General features: G+C 49.6%; 1 protein-coding gene across 2 annotated transcripts in view; it reads left to right on the forward strand.

The window, feature by feature from the left end:
• LOC140404472 (uncharacterized protein CFAP97D2-like) overlaps nt 1-8447 on the forward strand; it is a 40867-nt gene extending 32420 nt beyond the window's left edge. For both annotated transcript variants that reach the window (XM_072493062.1, XM_072493063.1), the window contains 2 exons: nt 5559-5742; nt 7601-8447. In XM_072493062.1, coding sequence (XP_072349163.1) covers nt 5559-5742; nt 7601-7684 — 268 coding nt within the window. In that variant the 3' untranslated portion in view covers nt 7685-8447. The remainder of the gene's footprint in view (nt 1-5558; nt 5743-7600) is intronic.
• The last annotated feature ends 7210 nt before the right edge of the window (nt 8448-15657 follow it).

Consider the following 15657-nt stretch of genomic DNA (forward strand, 5'->3'; position numbering starts at 1 on the left):
CATTCTCACTCACTTTGTCCTGGATCTCCTGGATCTTCACCTCGTGGGCTTTCTGGGTTGCCCCCAGTCCTTCAATTATTGCCAACATAGGCGCCACCATCTCCTTACGCAGCTCCTCGAAGCAGCGCTTGATGAATTCTTGCATCTCTTCTTTGTCCCTGGCCGCCGCCATTTTGTTTATTTTACCCTTCTTCTCCCGCTGCTCCAGTGCCGCTTTTTTGGCCGTTTCGCTGCGGGTCCGGTCCATACAGGTTAGTGGGGGACCTCTCTCCTCGCTTCCCCACGGGTTGGCTGTGTAAAAAAATCCCTTTGGGGCTCTTCTGTCGAGCCCGAAAGTCCGTCTTCGCGGGAGCTGCCGATTCGTGCGGCTTAGTTCCGCATAGCCGCAACCGGACGTCCGGTGGTGAGTGACTTGGAGGAAAACTTACCGGTGGTGGCAATTCCTTGCATCTGCTGCTCTTGTCCTTCTAGATGGTAGTGGTCGTGGGTTTGGAAGGTGCTGCCTAAGGAGCCTTTGGTGAATTACTGCAGTGCACCTTGTAGATGGTACACACGGCTGCCGCTGTGCGTCAGTGTGGAGGGTTTGAATGTTGGTGGAAAGGCTGCAAATTGAGCGGGACTGCTTCGTCCTTGATGGTGTTGAGCTTCTTGAGTGTTGTTGGAGCTGCACTCATCCAGGCAAATGGAGAGTATTCCATTCTGACTTCTGACTTGAAAATGAATGAAAATCCCTTATTGTCACAAGTAGGCTTCAATGAAGTTACTGTGAAAAGCCCCTAGTCGCCACATTCCGGCACCTGTTCGGGGAGGCTGGTACGGGAATCGAACCGTGCTGCTGGCCTGCCTTGGTCTGCTTTCAAAGCCAGCGATTTAGCCCAGTGTGCTAAACCAGCCCCTAACTTGTGCCTTGTAGATGGTGGACAGGCTTTGGGGAGTCAGGACGTGAATTACTCACCACATGATTCCTAGTCTTTGACCTGCTCTTATAGCCGCAGTATTAATATGGCTAGTCCAGTTCAGTTTCTGGTTAATGGTATCCCCCAGGATGTTGATAGTGGGTTTTCAGCGATGGTAATGCCATTGAACGTCAAGGGGTGATGGTTAGATTCTCTCTTGTTGGAGATTGACTGGCACGTGTGTGGTGCAAATATTGTTCACCACTTGTCAGCCCGAGCCTGAATAGTGTCCAGGCCTTGCTGCATTTGGACAGGGACTGCTTCAGTATCTGAGGTGTCGCGAATGGTGCTGAACATGGTGCAGTCATCAGCGAACATCCCCCACAACCCAAAGATGTGCAGGGTAAGTGGACTGGCCACGCTAAATTGCCCCTTAATTGGAAAAAAATAATTGGGTACTCTAAATTTATTTTAAAATAAGATGATTGGGCCCCGGACAATACCCTGAGGAATTCCTGAGGCCCGCGAGCTCCTGGGCTGCATGTGTTTTCTGCGGTCATGAGGAAACTGTTTTCCATGTGCATGTAGATTACCCCCGAGGTTGTGGCCCCTTTTTAATTATTTTCAGGGGCTATTCCTCAATGTTTGGTTGCCTTCAGCCCCATGCTCCTGATCTTTGATGGCCCGGTGTGGAGGGAAATGGGGAGGTAGGAAGACCACCTCATGGACCTGGTGCTGGGCAGGGTCAAGGTGGCCATTAACAGGCCCAAGCAGCAGGTGGTTAAATTTGACCTGACCTGTACCATCCCCGCCGACATCAATATTCTATCATTCTTTAATTAATAATAATCTTTATTGTCACAAGTCGGCTTACATTAACACTGCAATGAAGTTACTGTGAAAAGCCCCTAGTCGCCACATTCCGGAGCCTGTTCGGATACACTGAGGGAGAATTCAGAATGTCCAAATTGCCTAACAGCACGTCTTTCGGGACTTGTGGGAGGAAACCGGAGCACCCGGAGGAAACCCACGCAGACACGGGGAGAACGTGCTGACTCCGCACAGACAGTGACCCAAGCCCGGAATCAATCCCGGGGCCCTGGCACTGTGAAGCAACAGTGCTAACCACTAATGCTATCGTGCCGCCCCTAAAGCAGAATATTATTTAAATGGACAGACCATAGAATACTGCAGTATAGAGGAATTGGAGTGCCCTTGTACACGGATCACTAAACGTTAACAAGCAGGTACAGAAAGTCATTAAGAAGGTCTTAAATGGAATGTTGGCCTTTATTGCAAGGGGGTTAGGAATATAAATAAGGAAGCGTGTTATTACAGTGGAGGATATTGGTGAGACCTCACCTGGAGTACTGTGCATTATTTAAGTCTCCTTTTTTAAAGAGAAGGTTCCACAGACTGATTCCTGGGATGAAGGGATTGTGAGGAATGGTTGAACCTATACTTGTTGGAGTTTAGAAGAGGTGATCATATTGAAACATAAAATATGCTGAGGGGGCTTGGCCGGGTGGATACGGAGAGGGTGATTTCCCCACATGGGGGAATATAGAACTTGGGGATGGCATTTAGAAATAGGAGTCTCCCGCTTAAGATGGAAACAAGGAGGAATTTCTTCTCTCCGAGGGTGATTAGTCTTGGAATGGTCTTCCACAGAGAGGCTAGGCCGTTGGATAAGTTCGGCAGATTTGTGATTGACAATGAGGCATAGGAGGGCAGGCAGGAAAGTGGGACTAAGGCCGAAAGGAGATCAACCATGGTCTTAATGAAAGGCAGAGCAGGCTTGGTGGGCCAAATGGCCTACATCTGCTTCTAACGCTTCCCGCCACTGCTGGTATTTTGCCAAAGATTTATCTGCGATAGTTTGCAGCTGTGTGGGTACAGAGTTTTCCAGTTGATCATGGCCTATCCATCTCACCTGCACATCTTTGGACTGTGGGAGGAAACCGGAGCACCCGGAGGAAACCCCCGCAGACACGGGGAGATATTTTACCAAAGATAAGGGGCGAGACTGCCCAAGCATTCCCTGGCAGCCTGGCTGTGGGCCTAGTGGGGTGGTGGTCCCTCCAGTTTGAGCTGCCGTAGCTTGAAAACCAATCCCACAGCTTCTTGATCGCCGAGGGGCTGTGGCCCCCCTTACCTCCCAGCCTGGCCTCCATCAATGCTCCTTGTGGGGACTGGCTGCAGTTGCAGCAGGGGCCACTGGTCCCAGTGGCGCTATGGGGACAGAAAAGCTGTTGGTCTTCTGATTGGCTGCTGCTCTTGGAGGCGAGCCACCTTGCCTCAAGGGGGCAGGAGCCACGACTTCAGCCAACTAATTGCCTGAGCAACGTAAAATAGAGTCAGGACTTCCAGGGGTTAAGGTGACCCCAACTTTCCAGCTGGTGGTGTTGCTCACTTTTGGTTGGTTTAATTGGCTCTGTTTTATAACCTTTGCTCTAGAGTCGCCAGGTATCTTTATGATACCGCCACGAGGTTCAAGTTCAAGTAATGATCAATAACTCAACACACCAATTAGTAAGATTCAAATCAAAGCACATTTATTATACACAGTAAGTCACTACTCATACATAAACTCTAGTTTCTAGGCTATTTCTATCACTAACAGGCCTATACTTAGCTTTGGGCTGGCCCACCAGGTCAGGGGAACAAATGGCCTTTCGTTCAGGTCCTGAGTCTGCGGGATTCAAAAGCTGGTATGGACTAGTAGCTAGGAGCGCCTATCTTGTAGCGAGCGTTGACTTGAGACTTACTTGCTTGGAGGCCGCTGGACAGTTCACTCTCAGGGGTTGCTTCGCGTTGCTGAGTGACCCTGTCAAGAAGGACGATTTGAACTTGGGGGCTTAACTTTATAGTCCCCAGGGGCCTCCCGCCCTTTGGGGCGGACCCCGTACCTGGTTCCAGGTGATTGGACTTCGTTCCAAACGCTTGGTTCGATTTCTCCAATACTGGAGCGGTTCCCTGATCGATGGGCGGTCTTGAGGTGTCCGTTAACCTCTTTTGTGTTGGCTCCTGCTGGCGCCGAGGAGTCTGGCTTGGCCTTGTTTACCTTAAAATGTTTCGATTGTTCCCGGGGATCGCTCATTACTGTGTAGATGGCTGCTACATTACTATGCAGATGGCTGCTTGTATTGATGCTGTCTGGGCTTTTGCAGAGTCTAATACACAGTAAACTTGCACCTGCTAGTTTTTGCCTGTGTTGGCTGAATTTCCCTTCAGCCTTTGCTGTTCTCCATTTCAAGTCGGGAAGTGGCCAACTCAGGTGGCTACAGTGGGTGGCGCCACCACCTGGCCCCAGGACACATTTCACAAAGGCCCCAATGTTGCTACAGCATCAGCTCAAACCTGCCACCTCCACCACCCAGAAAAACAGGGGAAAAAGTGCCGTGAAACGTCATCCAGGCCCAGGTTCCCTGTCAATTCATACACTATCCTGATTTGGGACATATTTCACAGTTCCTTCATCATAATCTGAATCTTGGAACTCCTCCCCCTAACAGCACAGTGGCAACATTTTCACCAAATGAATCTCCACGGTTGAAGAAGAGGGCTCACCACTTTCTCAAGGGCGACAGTTCGATGGATCCCAGCCAGATGGTGAAGCATAAAAACTAGACACAGGGGTGGGATTAGGGGCGGCACGGTAGCAGTGGTTAGCACTGTTGCTTCACAGCGCCAGGGTCCCAGGTTCGATTCCCGGCCTGGGTCACTGTCTGTGCGGAGTCAGCACGTTCTCCCCGTGTCTGCGTGGGTTTCCTCCGGGTGCTCCGGTTTCCTCCCACAAGTCCCGAAAGACGTGCTGTTAGGTAATTTGGACATTCTGAAATCTCCCTCTGTGTACCCGAACAGGCTCCGGAATGTGGCGACTAGGGGCTTTTCACAGTAACTTCATTGCAGTGTTAATGTAAGCCGACTTGTGACAATAAAGATTATTATTAATTAAAGAATGATAGAATATTGATGTCGGCGGGGATGGTACAGGTCAGGTCAAATTTAACCACCTGCTGCTTGGGCCTGTTAATGGCCACCTTGACCCTGCCCAGCACCAGGTCCATGAGGTGGTCTTCCTAGGGAATAGCCCCTTAAAATAATTAAAAAGGGGCCACAACCTCGGGGGTAATCTACATGCACATGGAACACAGTTTCCTCATGACCGCAGAAAACACATGCAGCCCAGGAGCTCGCGGGCCTCAGGAATTCCTCAGGGTATTGTCCGAGGCCCAATCATCTTTTTAAAAATAAATTTAGAGTACCCAATTCATTTTTTCCAATTAAGGGGCAATTTAGCGTGGCCAATCCACCTACCCTGCACATCATTGGGTTGTGGTGGCGAAACCCACGCAAACACGGGGAGAATGTGCAAACTCCACACGGACAGTGACCCAGGGCCGGGATCGAACCCGGGTCCTCAGCGCCGCAGTCCCAGTGCTAACCACTGTGCCACATGCCGCCTCCTTCATCGCAGTGTTAATGTGAGCCTACGTGTGACAATAATAAAGATTATTATTATTTTCTATGGGGTTTTGGAGGGGGCGAGGTGACAACATTTTGGGATGTGCTTTGCTACCTTCTTGTTATGTTTTTATCTTCCTTCTACCATGTTGATGTCCTTCCGTTACTGAGATACTCTGGTGTCCCATCACACAGTCTGAACGCAGAGAAACGCCACAGGGAACACGTGGAGATAGCGCAGGCCAACCGGGCCATCCTGCACCGCATGGTGAACTGCGAATCGGAATACAATCGCAGCAGACTGAGACAGGAGTGGGAGAAAGCGGCGAGAGTGCAAAAGGATATCGCACGTTACCCCCGCGGCATGGAAACCGAGCGGGTAAGAAACACACTGGGTGAGAGGGTGAAAGAAGTTGCCACGTGGGATGGCTGAGGCCAGTTGGTGTCATGAAGGGGAAGCTCGATGAGTACAGGTGGGATGTCAACATTTCCCAATCTATCGCCGTGTAAATAATGCTCTGCCGTCCCGTTCTCTATCCGAACTGGACAACTTCACACTTATCCACGTCATGCTCCTCAGCCACGCGAGAACCCACAGAACCCATGACCAGTAACACGGAGTTTCTTCGGTGGGTAATCCTACTCGTGAGTGATCGCCGAAGAAGAAAACCCTCTGCGTACCCGAACAGGCGCCGGAATGTGGCGACGAGGGGCTTTTCACAGTAACTTCATTGCAGTGTCAATGTAAGCCTACTTGTGACAATAAAGATTATTATTATTATTATTATTAAGTACTGATCCCTGCGACACCCCTGTAGTCACTGCCTGCCACTTTGAAAAAGACCCAATTATTCCTACCCTGTTGCCTGCCTCAGTCCATGCCAGCATATTACCCCCAAGCGCATGTGCTTTAATTTTGCACATAACCACTAATGTGGGACTTTATCAAAAGCTTTCTGAAACTGCAAATACACCACATCCACTGGTTCTCCCTTATCTATTTTACTAGTTACGTCCTCAAAACTCCAGTAGGTTTGTCAAGTATGATTTCTCTTTCAGAAATTCATGTTGACTTTGACTAAATCTATTGATATTTTCTAATGCCCTGTTCGGATTTTCCCTACTCCTGATGTTTGGCTAACTGGTCTGCTCTTCCCAGTTTCTCCCTCCCTTTTAAATAACTGGGTTACATTTGCCGCCCTCCAACCTGCCAGTACTGTCCCAGAATGTACAGAATTTTGGGAGATGACAAGCAACGCATCCTGTATTTCCATCTCCTTTCCTCTGTAGACGTTAGGCCGAGCGTGATTGTGGGGAGATCAAGGGTCATACAGGGAAGGTCAATGGTGAGCTGAGGGTTGAAGGTAACAGAGGACAGGTGAGGGATGATAGGCGGAGTGTGGAGGATGATGGGTGGCAGGTAACGGGCAGCTGTTCCAGTGTGCGGGGGGTGGCGGGGGGGGGGGGGGGTGGGAGGTCTGACCTGCTGGGGTAAGAGGTCTAGAAATGAACGATAGTTGGCCAAGTGCGAAGAAGGTTGGGTCGAAGGTCACCCAAGGCAGGGGGGGGGCAAGGTCAATGGGGTGATGTGCCAGGACCTTGATACCCTCACTGCATCCAAATTCCAGACAGATTGAGGCCCCTGCAAGATCACCTCATCTCTTCAGAAAATGTCCCTGTGTAAATGCCAGCAACATGGCGGAGAGCAACACGGGCCCGGCGCGGACGAACACATGCCCCCCCACCAGGAGAAGCCAGCCCGCCGATCGGTAGGCCCCGACCGCGGGCCAGGCTACGGTGGAGGCACCCCCCACCCCACCCAGGTTCGGATCCCCCCTCCCCCCCCCCAACAGGCCGCCCCCCGCAGGATGAACGGCGAGGTCCCGCCGGGTAGGACCACATGTGAATGGCGCCGACTGGACTCGGCCTATCTCGGCGGCGACCCGGCCCAACGTGCCCGGACAATCGCCGGGGGGGGGGGGGGGGGGGGTCGCTCACCGTGCCGGCCATGCCGGCGCCAATGGCGGAGAATCGCCGGGGGGTGGGGGGGGGGGGGTGCTCGCCACGCCGACCACGCCGGTCACCGGAGAATTGGCGGACCGGCGTCGGAGCGGCGCCGCGGGAAACCGGCGATTCTCCGACCCAGCCCGGGGTCGGAGAATCCCACCCAATATATTTGCAAATAGATTTGGGATGAATTTGTATGATAAAGGTTAAATCTCTGCTATTTTGCACAGAAATGTAAGGAGAAAGTCTGCAGAAGAGAGGCCGGGGGTGAAACCTCACACCAAGCTCAAGAAGGGAGAAGATTGCAGCAGTGAGCAGAGGGGTCAACAAACAGGGTGACCACAGAAGGACCTCTTTCTCCATCCAAGTATCCCAATTCCGCATCTCACCCGCAGAAAACAGAGGAAGTCATCTCACAGGAAAGGGCCCCTCGTGTCTCGGTCAGCCTACAAGTTACCTTGGAGCCGAATCCCAATTTCCCGCTCTGGGTCTGTAGCCTTACGCGTTACGGCACTTCCAAGCCCACATCCAAGTCCCTTTAAAATGTTTTAACCCAGAGGGTGCTGAGCGTCTGGCATTCGCGACTGAAGGTGGTGGTTGAGGTTGGAATGCCATCAAACCGTGCCTGGACCTGCGTCCGAAGCCACCCACTGTCCTGGCGTGGAAATATATCGACCGTTCCTTCACTGTCGCTGGGCTAAAATCCTGGAGCTCCCTCCCTAACAGCACAGTGGGTGTACCCACACCTCAGGCACTATAGTGGTTCAAGAACGTGGCTGACCACCACCTTGAGGACAATTAGGGATGGGCAATAAATGCTGGCCTTGCCAGCGATGCCCCCATCCCGTACAAATTAATCTTTAAAAAAGTGCGGTAATCTGCATGGCTATGGGCCTAGTGCTGGAAAATGGGATTCAAATCAGCGGCTAATTTCTTCTTTCTCTTCTTTGGCCGACGCAGAACCGATGGGCCGAATGGCTTCATTCTGCACCGTAACATTTCTACGGTACATCTTAAATCTTTGTGACATCCAGCTAGTTCTGTGCAGAAATTGCAAAATAAAACACAAAGCTTTGATTTCCGTCCCTAACATGGTTTTTGCTGTGTACACCGGAGCAATAGGGTTTGGGGAGCTTGACTCGATCCTCTGGACAGAATTTTCCAAACTCTGTCGTGTAACATCATCCTCTGAGGTAATCGGGAAGATTTGCAATTGTTTTATCTGAGCTATAAAGTTCTTTATTTTTAACAACTGATTTTTTTCCCCCCCTCCATTGGGACGCTGACTCTGGCTTAAGGAAAGACTTGGCACCTTGGCATTGTTGGCAAGCCCACCAGTCATTGACTCCACCCATGGCCCAGAGGTTACCTCTGAATGGACAATTTGATCGATCAATTAAGGGTCATTTTCTTCGGCATCGGTGACATTGAGGGGCTGGACTCACTGAAGGTGATGGCGTAATCCAGTGGGAGCAACCTAGGCGAGTGGGTGGGCCTGCCTGAGTGACCCACCCTCATCTCAGTGGGCCGCAAGGTTGTAATCGTGCTTGCTCAGGGTGGATAGGGAGCTGCTGTTCCCCTTAGTTGAAGGGTCGGTTATAGAGTTTATAGAACATTATAGAGTTTATAGAACATTACAGCGCAGTACAAGCCATTCGGCCCTCGATGTTGCGCCAACCTGTGAAACCACTCTAAAGCCCATCTACACTATTCCCTTATCGTCCATATGTCTATTCAATGACCATTTAAATGCCCTTAATGTTGGCGAGTCTACTACTGTTGCAGGCAGGGCATTCCACACCCTTACTACTCTCTGAGTAAAGAACCCACCTCTGACATCTGTCATATATCTATCTCCCCTCAATTTAAAGCTATGTCCCCTCGTGCTAGACATCACCAACCGAGGAAAAAGGCTCTCACTGTCCACCCTATCTAATCCTCTGATCATCTTGTATGCGTCAATTAAGTCACCTCTTAACCTTCTTCTCTCTAACGCAAACAGCCTCAAGTCCCTCAGCCTTCCCTCATAAGATCTTCCCTCCAAACCAGGCAACATCCTGGCAAATCTCCTCTGCACCCTTTCCAATGCTTCCACATCCTTCCTATAATGCGGCGACCAGAATTGCACACAATACTCCAATTGCAGCCGCACCAGAGTTTTGTACAGCTGCAACATGAACTCATGGCTCCAAAACTCAATCCCTCTACCTTCTTAACAACCCTCTCAACCTGGGTGGCAACTTTCAGGGATCTATGTTCATGGACACCGAGATCTCTCTGCTCATGCACACTACCAAGAATCTTACCATTAGCCCAGTACTCTGTCTTCCTGTTACTCCTTCAAAAATGAATCACCTCACACTTTTCTGCATTAAACGCCATTTGCCACTTCTCAGCCCAGCTCTGCAGCTTATCTATGTCCCTCTGCAACATCCTTCCGCACTGTCCACAACTCTATTGACTTTAGTGTCATCTGCAAATTTACTCACCCATCCTTCTACGCCCTCCTCCAGGTCATTTACAAAAATGACAAACAGCAGTGGTCCCAAAACAGATGGTTGGATGGAACTTATTAACGTCATTGTGTAGTCGTTTCAGTGATTCTTCGCCGTGGGTCCAAAGGAAAAAGTTCCATCCAACCATCAGACTCACCATGAACTACTCTCCAAAATCAGTTGCATTCTTGGACACACTCGTCTCCATCAAGGACGGTCACCTCAGCACTTTGCTTTACCGCAAACCCACGGATAACCTCACGATGCTCCACTTCTCCAGCTTCCACCCTCAACACATTAAAGAAGCCATCCCCTATGGACAAGCTCTCCATATACACAGGATCTGCTCAGACAAGGAGGAGCGTAACAGACATCTACAGACGTTGAAAGATGCCCTCATACGAACGGGATATGGCACTCGACTCATCGATTGACAGTTCCAACACGCCACAGCGAAAAACCGCAGAAGACAAACATGGGACACAACCGACAGAATACCCTTCGTCGTCCAGTACTTCCCCGGAGCGGAGAAACTACGTCATCTTCTTCACAGCCTTCAACACGTCATGGATGACGATGAACATCTTGCCAAGGTCATCCCCACACCCCCACTACTTGCCTTCAAACAACCGCGCAACCGCAAACAAACCATTGTTTGCAGCAAATTACCCAGTCTTCAGAACAGTGACCACGACACCACACAACCCTGCCATGGCAATCTCTGCAAGACGTGCCAGATCATCGACATGGATACCACTATTACACGTGAGAACACCACCCACCAGGTACGCGGTACATACTCGTGCGACTCGGCCAACGTTGTCTACCTCATACGCTGCAGGAAAGGATGTCCTGAAGCGTGGTACATTGGCGAGACCATGCAGACGCTGCGACAACGAATGAACGGACATCGCGCGACAATCACCAGGCAGGAATATTCCCTTCCAGTCGGGGAACACTTCAGCAGTCAAGGGCATTCAGCCTCTGATCTCCGGGTAAGCGTTCTCCAAGGCGGCCTTCAGGACGCGCGACAACGCAGAATCGCCGAGCAGAAACTTATAGCCAAGTTCCGCACACATGAGTGCGGCCTCAACTGGGACCTGGGATTCATGTCGCATTACATTCATCCCCCACCATCTAGCCTGCGAAATCCTACCAACAGTCCTGGCTTGACACAATTCACACCTCTTTAACCTGGGGTTACCCCATCTCTGGATCTGTAAATCACCTGCTAATGCTCGCATTCCAAGCATTGTTTGGCATCTTTGAATTTGTCTGTATATATGTTTCTGGAACATACCTCTTCATTCACCTGAGGAAGGAACAGCGCTCCGAAAGCTAGTGACATCGAAACAAACCTGTTGGACTTTAACCTGGTGTTGTAAGACTTCTTACTGTGCTCACCCCAGTCCAACGCCGGCATCTCCACATCATAAAGATCAAAGCCAAAGGCTCAGCAATCTCCTCCCTAGATTCCCAGAGAATCCTAGGATAAATCCCATCCAGCCCAGGGGAGTTATCTATTTTCACACTTTCCAGAATTGTTAACACCTCCTCCTTATGAACCTCCAGCCCTTCTAGTCTAGTAGCCTGAATCTCAGTATTCTCCTCGACAACATTGTCTTTTTCCTGTGTGAATACTGACGAAAAATATTCATTTAGCACCTCTCCTATCTCCTCGGACTCCACACACAACTTCCCACTACTGTCCTTGACTGGCCCTCCTCTTACCCTAGTCGTTCTTTTATTCCTGACATACCTATTGAAAGCTTTAGGGTTATGCTTGATCCTTCCTGCCAAAGACTTCTCATGGCCCCTCCTGGCTCTTCTTAGCTCTCTCTTTAGGTCCTTCCTAGATAACTTGTAACTCTCGAGCGCCCTAACTGAACCTTCACGTCTCATCTTTACATAAGCCTCCTTCTTCCTCTTGACAAGTGATTCAACTACTTTAGTAAACCATGGTTCCCTCGCTCGACCACTTCCTCCCTGCCTGACAGGTACATACATATCAAAGACACGCAGTAGCTGTTCCTTAAACAAGCTCCACATTTCAATTGTGCCCATCCCCTGCAGTTTCCCTCCCCATCCGATGCATCCTAAGTCTTGCCTCATCGCATCATAATTGCCTTTTCCCCAGCCAAAACTCTTGCCCTGCGGTATATACCTATCCCTTTCCATCGCTAAAGTAAACGTAATCGAATTGTGGTCACTATCACCAAAGTGCTCACCTACCTCCAAATCTAACACCTGTCCTGGTTCATTACCCAGTACCAAATCCAATATGGCCTTGCCTCTCATTGGCCTATCTACATACTGTGTCAGGAAACCCTCCTGCACACATTGGACAAAAACGGACCCATCTAAAGTACTCGAACTATAGCGTTTCCAGTCAATATTTGGAAAGTTAAAGTCCCTCATAACAACTACCCTGTTACTTTCGCTCCTATCCAGAATCATCTTTGCAATCCTTTTCTCTACATCTCTGGAACTTTTCGGAGGCCTATAGAAAACTCCTAACAGGGTGACCTCTCCTTTCTTGTTTCTAACCTCAGCCCATACTACCTCAGTAGACGAGCCCTCATCAAACGTCCTTTCTGCCACCGTAATACTGTCGTTGACTAACAATGCCACCCCTCCCCCTCTTTTACCACCTTCCCTGAGCTTACTGAAATATCTAAACCCCGGCACCTGTAACAACCATTCCTGTCCCTGCTCTATCCATGTCTCCGAAATGGCCACAACATCGAAGTCCCAGGTACCAGCCCAGGCCGCAAGTTCACCCGCCTTATTCTGGATGCTCCTGGCATTGAAGAAAACACACTTTAAACCACCTTCCTGTCGGTACACTCTTGCAACCTTGAAACCTTACTCATGGCCTCACTACTCTCAACCTCCTGTATACTGGAGCTACAATTCAGGTTCCCAACCCCCTGCTGAACTAGTTTAAACCCTCCCAAAGAGCATTAGCAAATTTCCCCCCCCCCCAGGATATTGGTACCCCTCTGGTCCAGGTGTAGACCATCCCGTTTATAGAGGTCCCACCTACCCCAGAATGAGCCACAATTATCCAGGTATCTGAAACCCTCCCTCCTGCACCATTATGTGGGGATACAAGTTCAAGGTCAGGGGCAGGAGCTTCAGGGGGATTTGAGGATAAACGTTTTTCCCCAGAGGGTGGTGACGGTCTGGGACGCGCTGCCTGGGAGGGTGGTAGAGGCGGGATACCTCACATCCTTTAAAAAGTACTTGGATGAGCACTTGGCACATCACAACATTCGAGGCTATGTGCTAAGTGCTGGCCAATGGGATTGGGTCGGCAGGTCATGTGCTTTTTATGCATCGGTGCAGACTCGATGGGCCGAAGAGCCTCTTCTGCACTGTATTATTCTGTGATTATTGGGGAGGCAGTAGCATCGCAGTATTGTCACTGGACTAGTAATACAGAGACCCAGAGTCATGCTCTGGGAACCTGGGTTTGAAACCCGCCATGGCAGATGGTGACATTTGAATTCAGTAACAAAGTCTGGAATCAAAGTCTAATGATGACAATGAAATCAATTGTCGTAACAAAAACGCCTTCTGGTTCACTAATGTCCTTCAGGGAAGGAAATCTGCCATCCTTACCTGGTCTGGCCTACATGTGACTCCAGACACACAGCACTGTGGTTGACTGTTAAATGCCCTCAGAGATGGGCAATAAATACTGGCCCAGCCAGCGAGGCCCACATCGAATAAAACAAAGTCGCAACACAGGTGAAATTACAACTACAGGAGAGAGATAAATCACTTGTTGCACGGTGTACCGAAAACCACCTCTCTCTAAATGTTGGAAAGACCAAGGAACTGATCATCGACTTCAGGAAGCGCAGCACGGCACACACTCCCGTCTGCATCAATGTCTCCGAAGTGGAGATGGTCGATAGCTTTAAGTTCCTGGGGGTCACCATCGCCAACAGTCTGTCCTGGTCCACTCACGTTGATGCAACAGTCAAGAAAGCCCAACAACGTCTCTACTTCCTGCGGAAGCTAAAGAAATTCGGCATGTGTGCATCGACTCTCACCAACTTCTACAGATGTGCCACAGAGAGTATCCTATCCGGCTGCATCACAGCCTGGTATAGCAACTGCTCGGTGCAAGATCGCAAGAAACTGCAGAGAGTGGAGAACTCAGCCCAACGCATCACACAAGTTTGCCGCCCTCCCATTGATTCTGTCTACACCTCTCGCTGCCTCAGGAAGGCAGACAGCATTATCAGTGACCCCTCCCACCCAGGCATTGCCTTCTTCCAGACCCTTCCATCAGGCAGAAGGTACAGAAGTCTGAAGACCCGCACATCCAGACATAGGAACAGCTTCTTCCCCACAGCTACTAAACTCCTCAACGACTCCCCCTCAGACTGATCTGTTCCCTGTAAGAACACTATTCACGACGCCCTGTGCTGCCCTTGCTCATGTATTTGCTTTGTTTGGCCCCTTGTTCCGCACTGTAACCAATCACGGTTTTGTTGATGTACCATTTGTCAATGTTCTCTGTTGATTATTCTTGTGTCTATGTACGTACTGTGTACGTTCCCTTGGCCGCAGAAAAATACTTTTCGCTGTACTTCGGTACATGTGACAATAAATCAAATCAAATTAGATTTTATTAAAATAGTCACCGGATTTGTAACTTTAAAACAAAATTTACTTTTTATTATGAACAGTATTCTAATTAAACAGACAGAAAATGTAACTGACTATCTACTACTCCTTTCCCAACTCCCCTACCCTTCTTAACTCACCCCACTCTCTATACACGGTAGCACAACTGGATAGCACTGTGGCTTCATAGCACCAAGTCCCAGGTTCGATTCCCCGCTGGGTCACTGCCTGTGCGGAGTCTGCACGTTCTCCCCGTGTCTGCATGGGTTTCCTACGGGTGCTCCGGTTTCCTCCCACAGTCCAAAAACATCCAGGTTAGGTGGATTGGCCATGATAAATTGCCCTTAGTGACCAAAAAGGTTAGGAGGGGTTATTGGGTTATGGGGATAGGGTGGAAGTGAGGACTTAAGTGGGTTGGTGCAGACTCGATGGGCCAAATGGCCTCCTTCTGCACTGTATATTTATGTTCTATGTTCTACACAGACAGCCAAACAACACAGAGGGAAAAGGTGGTAAAGAGAAAAAATATTAATAAAAATAAAGGACAAAGATATTTGATGCACTGGGATGACTTCCACTCAATGTCTTTCAAGCTTTTGTTTTGGTACTTCTTCCTTCTTGCCTTGAGATGGTTTTCTCTGGCAAGGTTGTCGATTTTCCATGCAGATTCAGCACCATTTCAGGTTCACAGCAAAGGGTGCGGCAGGCACTCACTGCTATCAGAATAATAGGGCAATTCTTTCAGTTCAGCAATCAGGAGAGAGAAAGTTCCTTTCACTTCCAAGGTCTAAACACATCTGCTAAGTTGTCTCAGAAAGCATCATGCAGGAATCAATCACTAACTGTTGTCAGGTAGAACACTGTGCCTGGCCAAACCACCCGTTTCCAGTTAACCAAACAAACTGAGTTCCTCCAAAGCTGGTTCCTGAGATCCACTCGATGCCGAAGAGCCTGGCTTCTCCCTTCCAAAATACTAAACCTGGGAACACAGTGTCCTAGCAAGCAGGCTGTTTCAACTTTGAATCTTCTGCTTGAAGGCACATCTGATTATGGGTTCACGGACCAAAAATAATAAAGAAATAGGCACAAAGGAACTAACAGGAAGAACTCTTACCAAAGTTATAGCTCATGGAATAAAATGGAGAGTAGCA

This window comes from Scyliorhinus torazame, chromosome 30 (assembly GCF_047496885.1).
Source record: "Scyliorhinus torazame isolate Kashiwa2021f chromosome 30, sScyTor2.1, whole genome shotgun sequence".
In the NCBI taxonomy this organism is placed as follows: Eukaryota; Metazoa; Chordata; class Chondrichthyes; order Carcharhiniformes; family Scyliorhinidae; genus Scyliorhinus; species Scyliorhinus torazame.